Source organism: Dendrobates tinctorius, unplaced genomic scaffold (genome assembly GCF_039654945.1).
Source record: "Dendrobates tinctorius isolate UK_male_01 unplaced genomic scaffold, ASM3965494v1 ptg000035l, whole genome shotgun sequence".
In the NCBI taxonomy this organism is placed as follows: Eukaryota; Metazoa; Chordata; class Amphibia; order Anura; family Dendrobatidae; genus Dendrobates; species Dendrobates tinctorius.
Window position 1 is genome coordinate 35109424 of NW_027361703.1, and position 13931 is coordinate 35123354.

The window sequence follows — 13931 nt, forward strand, 5'->3', positions numbered from 1 at the left end:
GGTTGCTCAGCAAACTCGTTGGTCCCGGCGCTCTGCCTAGACCAGCTCCGTGGGTTTTCTTGCTGCTGCTACCTCTGGCACAGCTATGGCAATACATGCTGCTCAGCAGCGAGATTCTCCAGGGACTAAGTCCTCATGTCGGGCCACTGAGCATGCCCGTGGAGTGATCTCCCATTGGAGATCGAAGGTCACGTGCTCAGGTCCTGCTCCTGTTCGGAATGGCCCATCCGAAAAGCCAGGAAGGTCCCGGATGCGCGCAGCTATAAAAGGTTTGCATGGCCGCTCGGCCATGCCCTAGGATAGACTGTATTTTCAGACTATAAGCAGTGAGTGATGAATGCATTTATGAATGTCTCTGGTGACTGACTCATTATGAAACCCCTACCCTTGGTACGCATGTGTTGTACAGCCTAGCCTGCTAGTGCCCAGGCTTAGGCGTAGGTAGGTCAGAGTCTGAGTCAGGCATTAGTCTTCATCAGTGACTCGGCACTGAGACTCTCTTTGTCTCCTTCTCATCAGGAGATGTTTTCTCTCCTTGTTATGCCCGAAGGAATCGACCAGGTCCTCCTAGGGGTTCCCTGGCTACGATCTCATTCTCCCCACATAGAGTGGTCTTCGGGAAAAATCCTCGGTTGGAGCAAGTCCTGCGAGGGTAGGTGTCTGAGGGACTGCATACAGGTCGCCACCTCTGAGCTTCCTGCAGATTTCTCCTTCCCAAGCCATATCAGCAGTATGCAGACGTGTTCTCCAAGAAGGCGACAGAGACCCTTCCGCCGCACTGCCCTTACGACTGTCCTATTGACCTCTTGCCCGGTGCTGAGCCTCCCCGGGGTCGAGTATATCCCCTATCTCTCCCAGAGACAGAGGCCATGTCTCAGTATATCAGGGAGAATCTGGCAAGATGGTTCATTAGGAAGTCTGTGTCTCCGGCGGGAGCGGGATTCTTCTTTGTCCAAAAGAAGAATGGAGAATTACGTCCTTGCATCGATTACAGGGGTCTTAACACCATAACCATTAAGAACAAGTATCCTCTGCCCCTGATATCGGAACTGTTTGATAGGCTACGGGGAGCGAGAGTGTTTACTAAGCTCAATCTGTGAGGGGTCTATAACCTGATTCACATCCGTGAGGGGGACGAATGGAAGACAGCTTTTAACACCAGAGACGGGCACTATGAATACCTGGTGATGCCCTTCGGGCTATGTAATGCTCCAGCCGTCTTCCAAGACTTTGTGAACGATATCTTCCGGGATATGCTTACCACCTCGGTAGTAGTCTATCTGGACAATATTCTCATTTATTCTCCAGACATTGACTCGCACCGGAGAGATATTTGCAAAGTTTTCGATCTCCTGCGGGCCAACTCTCTTTATGCCAAATTGGAGAAATGTGTGTTTGAGCAGGAGTCCTTGCCTTTCCTGGGCTACATCATCTCAGCCCAGGGTTTGGCCATGGATCCTGCCAATCTACAGACAGAGATGGATTGGCAGGAACCCCATTCTCTCAAAGCGGTGCAGCGCTTCATGGGGTTCATAAATTACTATCGCCAATTCATTCCCCATTTCTCAACTTTGGTAGCGCCCTTGGTAGCCCTCACCAAGAAGGGTGCAAATCCCAAACTGTGGTCGGAGACTGTCTCCAAGGCCTTCGCCTCCATTAAGTCCCACTTCGCTAGCGCTCCCATTCTACATCGCCCTGATGTAGATAAGCCCTTCATCCTGGAGGTGGATGTCTCCTCCGTCGGCGCTGGAGCGGTCCTTTTTCAAATGGACTCGCAAGGTCGGAAGCATCCATTCTTCTTCTTCTCTAAGACCTTCATACCGGTGGAGGGGAATTATTCCATCGGGGACAGGGAGTTGCTAGCAATGAAGCTGGCCTTCTCAGAGTAGAGACACCTCCTGGAGGGGGCTCGCCACCCATTCCAGGTGTTCACCGACAACAAAAAATTTGGTCTATTTACAGACAGCCCAGCGGCTGAATTCTCGCCAGGCCAGATGGTCCTTGTTCTTCTCCCGTTTCCATTTCACACTGCATTTTCTCTCCGGGGAGAAGAACGTCCGGGCCTATGCGCTTTCTCGCTCTGTGGTGTCATCGGAAGAGGAGGAGCCTCAGCTGATAGTCCCATCTGAGAGCCTGAGGACCGTGGCTCCGGATGCCCTCGAGTCTGTACCTCCGGGCAAGACTTTCGTTCCTGCCCATCTGCGACCGGAGGTCCTCTCTTGGGCTCATTCGTCCAGGGTGGGTGGCCATTTCGGGATCAAAGGGACCTCTGAACTCCTGGCGAGGACGTACTGGTGGCCGCATATGGCCCGTGACGTCAGGGACTATATTCGGGCGTGCGTCTCTTGCACCCAGAATCAGCCCTCTCGGCAGTGGCCTGCTGGGTTACTCTATCTTCTGCCGGTTGCGGACAGGCCCTGGGAGATGGTCGGTATGGACTTTGTGGTGGGTTTGCCCAAGTCCAGCGGCAGCACTGTCATTTGGGTGGTCACCAATCATTTCTCCAAGATGGTGCATCTGGCACCACTCTCTCAGCTACCTTCGGCACAGGGCCTGGCAGCGTTGTTTAGTAGGTGGTCGGATTCCTGGTAGGAGTCGGATTCCTGTCGCTGCACAGCGGGAATCCCGAGCTTTACTTCCAGCTGTCTCCCATTCCTCTCCAGCCGCAGAGGAGGTTGCTCAGCAACCTCGTCGGTCCCGGCGCTCTGTCCAGACCAGCTCCATGGGTTTGCTTGCTGCTGCCACCTCTGGCACAGCTATGGCAATACATGCTGCTCATCAGCGAGATTCTCCAGGGACTAAGTCCTCATGTCGGGCCACTGAGCATGCCCGTGGAGTGATCTCCCATTGTAGATCGAAGGTCACATGCTCAGGTCCTGCTCCTGTTTGGATTGGCCCATCCGAGAAGTCAGGAAGGTCCCGGACATGCGCGGCTTTAAAAGGATCGCATGGCCGCTCGGCCATGCGCTAGGATAGACTGTATTTTCGGACTATAAGGAGTGAGTGATGAATGCACATACGAATGTCTCTGGTGACTGACTTATTATGAAACCCCTACCCTTGGTACGCATGTGTTGTGCATCCTAGCCTGCTAGTGCCCAGGCTTAGGTGTAGGTAGGTCAGAGTCTGAGTCAGGCATTAGTCTTCATCAGTGACTCGGCACGCCTCAGTACAAGTGCTCCACACTCCATAGCCAGCGTCTATAGCGGCGTTCGAGGCAGCGACGCCGCGCGCTCAGTGGGCCTAGAGGGATTCTATCTCCGCTTCTTTGGAGGTTGAGTTCTGTGGCCGCTTGCTGTGCGCTCCTTGGCTGGGATCTGTGAGCTAAACAGGCTCCGGCATCCACGTTCAGCGGTTGTGCGGCTCTGTGAATTAACAGAGTCCGCTTCTCCTCACACTGGGTGATGTAACCCGCATGTGACTGTTTTCACACTGCTCTATTCTTCCGCCAATACCTAGCAGCAGTTACCACCTCTGCACGGTGGACCCCGGGCTGCGAACGCACCTACTACTAATTTATAATTTGGTGCGTTTCCGCCAGCCCTAACAGTAAGCTTTCCTGAAAAGATGGGTTTTCAGATTCCGTTTGAAGGATCCGAGGGTGGTGGACAATCGGATGTTTTGAGGCATGGCATTCCAGAGGATAGGGGATATTCGGGAGAAATCTTAGAGGCGGTTGTGTGAGGAACGAATAAGTGTGGAGAAGAGTAGGAGGTCTTGGGAGGATCGAAGAGTACGTGAGGGAAGATATTGGGAGATTAGTTCAGAGATATAGGGAGGGAAAATGTTGTGGATGGCTGTGTAGGTCAGTGTTAGTAGTCTGAACTGGATTCGTTGGGGAATTGGGAGTCAATGGAGGGATTTGCAGAGGGGAGAGGCAGGGGAGTAGCAAGGAGAGAGATGGATTAGTTGGGCAGCAGAATTGAGGACAGACTGGAGTGGTGTAAGAGAGTTAGCAGGGAGGCCACAGAGGAGAGTGTTGCAGTAGTCAAGGCGGGAGATGATGAGGGCATGTACAAGAGTTTTAGTAGATTGAGTACTGAGGAAGGGACAGATTCTCTGAAATATTTTTGAGTTGGAGGCGACAGGAGGTGGCAAGAGATTGGATATGCGGTTTGAAGGACAGGGCAGAGTCGACAGTTACTCCAAGGCAGCGGATTTCAGGTGCGGGAGAAAGCATGATGCCATTTACCATAATAGATAGATCGGGTAGGGAAGATCCGTGAGATGGAGGAAAGATAATGAGTTCAGTTTTGTCTACGTTGAGTTTTAGGAAGCGAGAGGTGAAAAAGGAGGATATGGCTGATAGACACTCCGGGACTCTGGACAGCAGAGAGGTGACATCTGGGCCAGAGAGGTAGACCTGAGTGTCATCTGCATACAGGTGGTATTGGAAGCCATGGGACTTTGAGTTGTCCTAGGCCAAGAGCATAGATGGAAAAAAGAAGGGGCCCCAGGACAGAGCCTTGGGGGACTCCAACAGAGAGGGGGCGGGAGGAGGAGGTAGTGTTGGAGTGGGAAACGCTGAATGTGCGGTCAGAAAGGTATGAGGAAATCCAGGACAGGGCGAGGTCTTTTATGCCAAAGGAAGAAAGAATCTGTAGCAGTAGGCAGTGGTCAACTGTGTCAAAGGCAGAGGACAGGTCAAGAATGAGAAGGATGGAGAACTGTCTGTTAGCTTTGGCTGTGAGTAAGTCATTAGTAATTTTGGTCAGGGCAGTTTCAGTGGAGTGGTGGGGGCGGAAGCCAGATTGCAGGATGTCAAGGAGGGAGTTAGATGAGAGGTGGGAGGAAAGTTGAGCATGGACATGCTGTTCAAGGAGTTTGGAAGCAAACGGGAGCAGTGATATGGGGCGATAGCTGGGCAGAGCGGTTGGGTCAAGGTTTGATTTTTTGAGGATGGGTGTTATGGTGGCATGTTTGAAGGCAGAGGGGAAGGTACCAGAAGTTAGGGATAGGTTGATGAGATGGGTTAGGACTGGAATGATCATGTTAGTGAGGTTGGGAAGCAGGTGGGAAGGGATGGGGTCAAGTACACAGGTGGTGAGGCGTGATTTGGAAAGGAGATGAGTAAGCTCTCCTTCAGTGATGTTGGAGAGGGAGGTTAATAGGGAAGGGCAGAGGTCTGGTATGTGGAGCGGTTGGGGTGGTGGAGCTGTAAAAGTTTGCCTTGTTTGGTCAATCTTGTTTTTGAAGTAGGTGGCAAAGTCCTCAGCAGAGATGAGGGGAGTTGGAGGTGGCAGTGGTGGGCGGAGGAGAGAGTTGACTACAGTTGTTTTGGGTTGTGTGATAGTGAAGATACAAGGTTTGTGAAATAGGTCTGTTTCGCAGAGGTGAGGGCTGATTTAAAGGCAAGTGTAGCTTGTTTGAAAGCAGTGAAGTCGTCTGGCAGGCGTGTTTTTTTCCAACGCCGCTCCATGACCCTGGATGCTTGTCAAAGTTTTTTGGTGAGGTTGTTGTGCCAGCGTTGCCTATTGAATTGTCGCACTTTGCCATGCATGAGAGGGGCGACTGAGCCTATGGCTGATGTGAGGGTGGCGTTGTAGAAAGCGGTGGCACTGTCCATGTTGTGGAGTGAAGATATGGAGGACAGAGGTAGAAGAGAGTCTGAGAGTCTGTGAATGTCTAGGTGTGCGAGGTTTCTGTGAGGATGTGGTAGTGGCTGGACGTGGGGGGCAGGTGAGAAGGACAAGGATGAGAAGGTGAGTAGATGATGGTCAGATAGGGGAAGGGAGAGGTTGTGAGATTAGATAGGGAACAGAGGCGGGTGAAGATGCGGTCTAATGTATGTCCATCTGTGTGGGTGGCTGTTGGAGACCACTGAGTAAGTCCAAAAGATGAGGTAAGTGACAGGAGTTTGGAGGCTGCTGGCTGGGGGGTGTCAATGGGAATGTTGAAGTCCCCCATGATGATGGTGGGGATGTCAACAGAGAGAAAGTGGAGGAGCCAAGTGGAAAATTGGTCGATGAAGGTAGTGGCTGAGCCTGGTATATGACAACCATTTGGAGATTAGAGGGAGAGTAGATACGGACAGAGTGAACCTCGAAAGAAGGGAGGATAAGGGAGTGTGGGGGTTGGATAGGGTTGAAGGAGCAGTTTTTAGAAAGGAGGAAACCCACTCCTCCACCATGTCTGTTGCCAGGGCGAGGAGTGTGGGTAAAGTGGAGGCCGCCATAACTCAGTGCGGCCGGGGAGGCCGTGTCAGGGGGTGTCAGCCAGGTCTCAGTGAGGGCCAGGAAGGAAAGGTTGCGGGAGGTAAAGAGGTCGTGGATCACGTGGAGCTTGTTGCAGATGGAGCGAGCATTCCAAAGTGCTCCAGAAAGAGGGTGCGGGAGGGAGGGGGTCAGTGGCACGGGTTTTAAGTGTGAGGGATTGCGATAGTTTCTCTTATTGTGAGAAAGATAGGGGTGAGGATTAGTGGGATATATGAGGTAGGGGGGGCCAGGATTGGGGGATATGTCACCAGCAGTGAGAAGAAGCAGAGAAAGGGAAAGCAGGTGGGTGAAGGAAAGTGATCGTCTTGTATTGTATGTTAGTAGTTATCAACTAATATTTCCATAAAAGATGTTAAACTGATAAGTACTATGAAAGATTTTAGGGCTTAGTGGACACAGTATATTTAGGTCTAATATTCAATGGTTTGGGATGGAAAATTACAGAATGTTCATTAGCGTAAACGTCAGCAATACATTTAAGGCTGTCAGATACCTAGTCAGAACATAAACTGCTGTAATATAATATTTGCTTCATTGATATTCAAAATATTATTAAAAAATATTGATAATTCACAATACACATATAAGATGTAGAATAGACAAAATATTATAGTGACTGACTCAATCTCACAACAGCACTGATTCTTAATTATTTACAGCTAGTTGGAGTCAGTGTGAGACTGAGAAAGCAATTGAAGAGAGATGTCTGTGCTGGATTATTTGCTGATTATGGATCATGTGAGCTGACTGGCTTGGGGTTATGTTTGACTCAGATCTTTCCATCAGTCTTTACATCTAATCGCTGATATGCTATTCAAAAACATCTACAGAATTCCATTTTTACTAAAGAATTGGCAAAGCTCTAATTGTTGCTCTGATTTATTCCTGCTTGTTTATTGCAAATGACAATTAGTCTGTCTTCTTAGTAATCACTAAATTTCCACTCTCCAATCTATATCCTGAATGTATCAGCCAGGCTCATATTTCTGTCCAGCCACTACACCGATGCCTCCACTTTCTGCCAGTCATTGCACTGGTTACCCATCCCCTATAAAGTACAATATATCCTATTTACTACCATTCCCAAAGCTCTCCACCATACACCATACATCTACTTCTTCATCTATGTCTACTACTTTGCCTATACTCTCTGTTTTATTAACACTTTAAGGACTCTCTCACACGAGCGAATAACTCGGGACGATGGGAGTCTAATGAAAAAAGAGATTGCGCTCTGACCAATGTTATTCAATGAAGCAGTGGGTTTGCTTTTTTTTCTCAGCTGCAATTTCACTGCAAAAGGGAACGGGTGCGAGAAAAAAATCAGATGCCATTAGAGTCGCATCTGATTTTTACAGATGCATTGCAATTCAGTAACATAGAGAACTGTAAAGGGTCCCGTAAATGATTAATAACTGCTGAGCAAAAAAAATGGACTGCACACTGATAGCACACAGACAACACACAAAGGAGAAAAAAATCATCCTACTTTTCTGGATGAAAATCAGACCAATTTGTTTATACGCACGTGTGACCCCAGCCTACAACTAATATCCTCCATAACCTGAACCTTCAAGTTGCCCTCATCTATTCTTGAGTCCCTATTTCCCAATCCCAACTCTCTATTGATCAATCCATCCTAAATACAAAGTTGATGTAAGATAAATTCCTCTATAACTCGAACCTCCCACTTTCATCTCTCAAGCTGCAGCTGTTCTCTTTAGTGAGCTACCCCAGACAAGTTATTTCTGAACAACATTTAATCAAGCTCTTCTACATTTATCCTCACTAATCTTTTTTTAATTGTTCCCCTGATCCCTTTATTCAACAGTTTATTATACACTCATATACATTTCATATCTGTAAATGGTTGGGGTTGTCTCTTACAGCTTTATATGTAATACAAATTTTCTTATTAAATATCAGGACAAATGTATGAACAAAAAAAATCTTTTCTATTTCCTCTTTGACAGTAAGCTCTTGTGAGCAGAGCCCTCACCACTATTATTGATTTTTTAAATTTATTTCTGAGTAATGTCTGATATTCTTTGTACGTATATCCTCTAATGTGTGCTTTGGAAATGAATATGTTGGCCCCGTATAAATAAAGATAACGATTAATATTATTATGACATTTTCTATATTAATAAATGTTGCCTTGCTTAGTAAATACAGTATGTACTTTGTAAATGAATATGTTGGCCCTTTGTAAATAACGATTATTGTTATTATTGATACACACTATATTAAGAGATGTTACCTTGGTTACTTATTAACTAATATTAATTGCAGTTTACCATTTGGTATTGCTGTTTATGAGTTGTCAAGATCTTACTGAGATCAACCTTTGACCATTCACAAAAAGTTTTCTAGATGTCTTCCTAGTTCATTCATTAGTTAAAAACTAACAGTTTAAATAATAAATAATCTTTATTTTTATATAGCGCTAACATATTCCGCAGCGCTTTACAGTTTGCACACATTTTCATCACTGTCCCCGATAGGGAATTTAGATTGTGAGCCCCATCAGTATGTCTTTGGAATGTGGGAGGAAACCCACGCAAACACGGGGAGAACATACAAACCCCTTGCAGATGTTGTCCTTGGTGGGATTTGAACCCAGGACTCCAGTGCTGCAATGCTATCCACTGAGCCACCGTGGTTTCCTTATTTAACATTAGCCACTATTAAATCAGTTTTACATAGGGACCATCTCCACATTAATTTGAAAGCCATTTGCCTTTTAGCAAAATACATGTTAAGGTACTGTTACACTTAGCGATGTACCAGCGATCCCAACCAGCGATATGACGCGGTCAGGATCGCTGGTACATCGCTAAGTGGTCGCTAGTGAGCTGCCACACAGGCAGATCTCACCAGCGACATCGCTGGGGACGGGGGTCGCTACTTACCTGTCACACCAGGTGATCCTGCGTCCTCCCGCCCGGCTCCACGCGTCGCTCGTCGTCACAGCGGGAAGCGCTGCAGGAAGCTGACGACGAGAAACAGTCCAGGACGTTCTTGCGCGATCAGCGATAAGCAGCGGGGGAGCGGGTTGTAGGTATCAGACACAGCGATGTCGCTAGCAATATCGCTATAACATCACAATATTGCTAGCGATATCGCTTAGTGTGACAGGCCCTTTAATCGACATCAAATACCAGAGTGCACTTGGGTCTCTTGGAGTTGATTTATTAAGCCTGTAACTACAGAAAACTGCACTAAATGGAATTAAAGCAAATTTTTGCATGACTTTCAGAGTTTTTTTTTATGCCAACCATGCCAATCTATTGGAAAGGGTGCATATCCGAGTGGTAGCAGGCATGGCATAGCACAGCCCGGCGTATTCTATGTAATTTATATCTCATAAGTGGAAAAGACCTACCTCTGACCTCCCCTATCTCATGGTAAGAGCTCGCTCACACTAGCGTATAACACGTCAGAGTGCTGTCCAATGTTTTATCGGAGAGCACTTGGCTCAATGTTTTACTCTGGGGTAGTGCAGATCTGCGATTATTTTCTTATGCTGATTCAGCATGAGAGAACAATAGCAAAATGCTGCGAGTGCATCTAAGAATCGGATCACACTCGCCCATTGAAGTCTGTGTCTGCATGTGAAACATCGGACTGCACTTTTTCTCCATCTTCTCCACACATGTGCTGCGATTCTCTCATGGGAGACAATCAGATCACACTAAGCTGACACTTGGCTCAAACTCAGACAGGGAGAACATACACCTGTGTGAACTCAGCCTTAGCAATATAACGGACTCCTTTTGTGTTTCAGAAAAGAAATTACAGGATGACATTTTTTTTTTTCATTTAGTATTTTGACAACCAAGGGTGAAGCCCATGCCCCTTCCTATACTGGCTGTATGAGCCCAGTAGAATAATATTAAGGAGCATTGTGCCATTTAATACCAAATAATAGAGATATTGTATCCCAGGTGTATATATTTCATACATTCCCATGTGCACAGACCCTTTGGTTGTTTGAATTCTAAAGTGAGAAGTACAAACAAAACCTAAAATGGACGTCCATGTTCAGAGCTTTTAGAAATATATAATTAGCAATTCTTGATCTAATTATCCAGTAGTGGTCCTAGCGGAATGTAAATAGATTAAAGTATTGTGGGAAAATGTACGTTCATTTATTTTGTACCTACTCCAGGTTTTCGCTTACAAATGCAAATACAAATTAGTGGCCAATATGTTTCCTTGTGGAAGTAGGCTTACACTCCAGGAACATTTAGGTAATTTCTTCTTGCTTGTATTGCAACCCCATCAACACAGAAGTCACTGACAGAATTTCAGGCAATGTTCTCAGTAATTTAAAATCTGACTTCACATTACTTTCGGAAATTGCTAGTTATGTGATTCTCTCATATACTATCTCATTGAGCTTTGTTGAAACCTAAGTACCTAAAACCCCAAAGACAGATTGTACACTCCTCTGTTATGAGGCTTCATTTGTAAGTTCCAGTTTTCAATGAAATAATACCTCTTATATCTGACTTTTGAAGAACATTATGTATCTACAATAAATGAGTGAATAAAGGAAAAAAAAGCAGAAATGATGAAAGAGAACAATACTTACTTTTGTTTGTATGAGGAGCGGTACAGGTAAAAGAAGTAGAGGAGTTAACACAATCACTAAAAGCCTGCGGTACATCCATATGTAACTGAGAAAAAGACGCATGGTACTCTCGTGGTGGTTCAGCTTACCTATGAACAAAAAAGGCTCAGATGACCCTTAAATAATGGAGCTTGATTAATGTTTCTCTACAGAATCACCTTTAACCACTCGCACAGACATTTCTCAGACATAGTAACCAATAAAGTTTTATTGTTTTACTGCAGGAATTTCAGTATTGATCAAATGAAAAATAATTCCTAATCATGGATATAGACTTTCTTGTTAATCAACTATAGCAGTAAGAAAATAATTTAGAAGATCTTAATGGTGCTATATTTCTATAGAAATAAAGAGAAACATCAAAGGGAATCATCAGTAAGGCTATGTGGCCACGTTCAGGATGCAGCATTTTTTTGCTGCGTTCTAATTACCGCAGATATTTTTACGTACATGCGGAATTACCCCATATAATGACATTCTATTGTCTCCACTATAAAAATTCATATGCTGCAGCTCGTAATCCCTCACCACCAGTAAGTTTACTGTTGTGAACACTTTTGACCTGGCTTCTGAATTTGAGCACCCTCTGGTGGTTGCTGCTGGTAATGGAGCTGGTCTGGCTGACAGAAGTCAATCACCTGAGGAGGATGATTGGAAGTCAGGTGTTAGAGACTGGAGAGATTTAAGTGAGCAACCTTCCCTCAGTTGTTGCCGGTGATTTGGTTTTCTTCCTGAGCATTTTGGAAGTCTGCTTGCCTCCTGCTTTGTCCTGCATCTTTTAGATAAGTTTTTTGTCTGCTTTAATCTTTTTGCATTTGAGCCATTTTTTGCTTTTCTCTGATTTCTGCTTTGCTGGTGTGAGTTCAGCCTTGTTCCCTGCTGGGACCTGTGCTGGACTCTGTTCCATATGCCACAGCTCATGTCAGTCTTTTCAGTATTTCTAATCCCCTGTTATATCAGTATCTTTTGTTTTGCATCCAGTTCACACCAGAGTTCTGATTTAGTGGGGGAGAGGTCGTGTGGCATCAGTATTTTTGCATATCAGACGTGGTGGATTTTTTCTTAGGGTTTTTTGCGTGATTGCAGGCAGTATCCTTTCCTGTCCTGTTCTATCTAGACAGTTTGGGCCCCATCATTTGCTTACTCTATTTTCTGCCTGTGTATTGTGCCTCATCTTGTCTCACCGGCAATATATGTTCAGTGGCTATCTATTCCTTTAGGGTTCTACTCCGGGGCAGTTTAGCTTTCCCCTTTCTCTCTTTAGGCTTAGTTAATTCTTTGGCTGTGCTGAGGCGTCTAGGGCATCGTAGGTACATCCCACAGCTAATTCTAGCTGTGTTGTCAGTTTAGGGGTCTGCAATCCGCTAAGTTACCAACCTCTCTGGTTATCTGGTTGCCTAGCCTATTCCCCTGCTATCCTCCTCAGCTACCTAATCATAACAGTTTACGTAGCGTTAAATAGAAGCACAGTGGGCATGGGATTTCTATAACTCCCTCTCACTGCGCTTGTAATGCAGAACGCAGCATTTTTCAAAGCGCTGCTATTCCTGATCATAGGCACGTAGCCTAAAAGAGGATTTTGGGGCTAATACTGAAGGTCTAACCATATGATACATCAGCGATGAAAGTCTGGTAGGGATCCGACCTCAAGCACCGCTTCTAGGCAGTTGATTGAAGAGGACATGACTTTCCATCACATGCTTAATACCAGTACTAAATAAGCAAGGTCGGATAAGTCCTTTTGTTGAACCCATAAAGTTTAGAGGTGATGGATTTGTTGTTTTATGTATTTCAGCAGCAAAATCCATGGCAGTTGTATCACAATACACGTGCTGATCCTGTGTAACAGTTAGGCGGTATAAAATGCCCCAGATTTATTTGCGAGGCTCGTGCTGTATCCTAAATTTTGGTGCATCTTTTAACTGTCTAGTCTAACTGTGACCAAACTCTTGGCTTACTGTCAAACCAATTTTAAGTAAAAAACTGTCTGACACCATTAATACATTTTACAAACATTCTCAGTCACACTGTTCCAGATATTGTTTAAAAGTCTAGTGAGGTGTAAGAAACTGTCTAAAGCTGTTAATAAATGTTGTATACAGCATGTGTGCCAGAATTCTTGCTCATTTTAGTTATCTCCCTCATTGTTTCAAATTTGAGATTGAAAGCCTTCCTTTATAAGGGTCCCGTTACACTAAACGACACACCAGCGATCCCGACAATGATACAACCTGGTCAGGATCGCTGGTGCGTCGCTACATGATCGCTGGTGAGCTCTCAAACAGGCAGACTCACCAGCGATCAGGACCAGCGAGGATGCTGGTATCCAAAATAAATAGCGGGTAACTAAGCGTGTGCGTGGCTTAGTTACCCACTGTCATGATCGTTGCTGGATCATGTCAGTTAAAAGCACTGATAACTTTTTTTTCTCTGTGCTTGGAGATAGTTTTTGCCGCCGGGGGCCAATATGGTCATTGCACTGGTGTTTTTGATAGTTTTTGCCCCCGGTGGCCATTATGGTCATTGCATTTATTTTTGGTTCTCGTTTGCCCCCGGTGGTGGTGAGTGTAACTGCACGGGAATATGTTGTGAGTTCATTCTCTGGTTCACCAGTTGTGAGTTCCCCTTCCGGACTCCCTCTGGTGGTGACGGAAGGTGGTGGGGCTGGTTTGATCGGTGGAGATCTGCCACCTGAGAATGAGGATGACGATTGGACCTCAGGATTCTCAGATTGGATTTAAGACAGCCGACGCCCTATTCGGTTGCTGGTGATTCCTTCTGACTTGTCAGCTCTTGGTTTTCAGCTCTGTTCCAGTCAAGTTTTTCTGCTAATGTTCACACTTGATTTTGTTGGTCTATTCAGTTTTTTGTGTGGTCAGCCAGCCCCGGCTGGGGGCTGTGCTGAATTTCTACTCTTATTTATCAGTATTTTGCCAATTGGCTTTTTGTCCCTTACTAGTTCGGTCTCTTTTTGCTCTGTCTCAGAATATGTCAGAGTGCTGATATAGTGGGAGAAGTCTAGTGACTTCAGGGTTAATTTTGCTATCAGAAGTGTTGGACATTATTTTTGCAGGGTTTTT

General features: G+C 45.8%; 1 protein-coding gene across 1 annotated transcript in view; it reads right to left on the reverse strand.

Moving 5' to 3' along the window:
- The window catches only part of SLC13A1 (solute carrier family 13 member 1), a 62520-nt gene extending 51566 nt beyond the window's left edge, over positions 1-10954 (reverse strand). Inside the window, exon 1 of the mRNA XM_073573404.1 lies at positions 10813-10954. Coding sequence (XP_073429505.1) covers positions 10813-10914 — 102 coding nt within the window. The 5' untranslated portion in view covers positions 10915-10954. The remainder of the gene's footprint in view (positions 1-10812) is intronic.
- Between the last annotated feature and the right edge of the window lie 2977 nt (positions 10955-13931).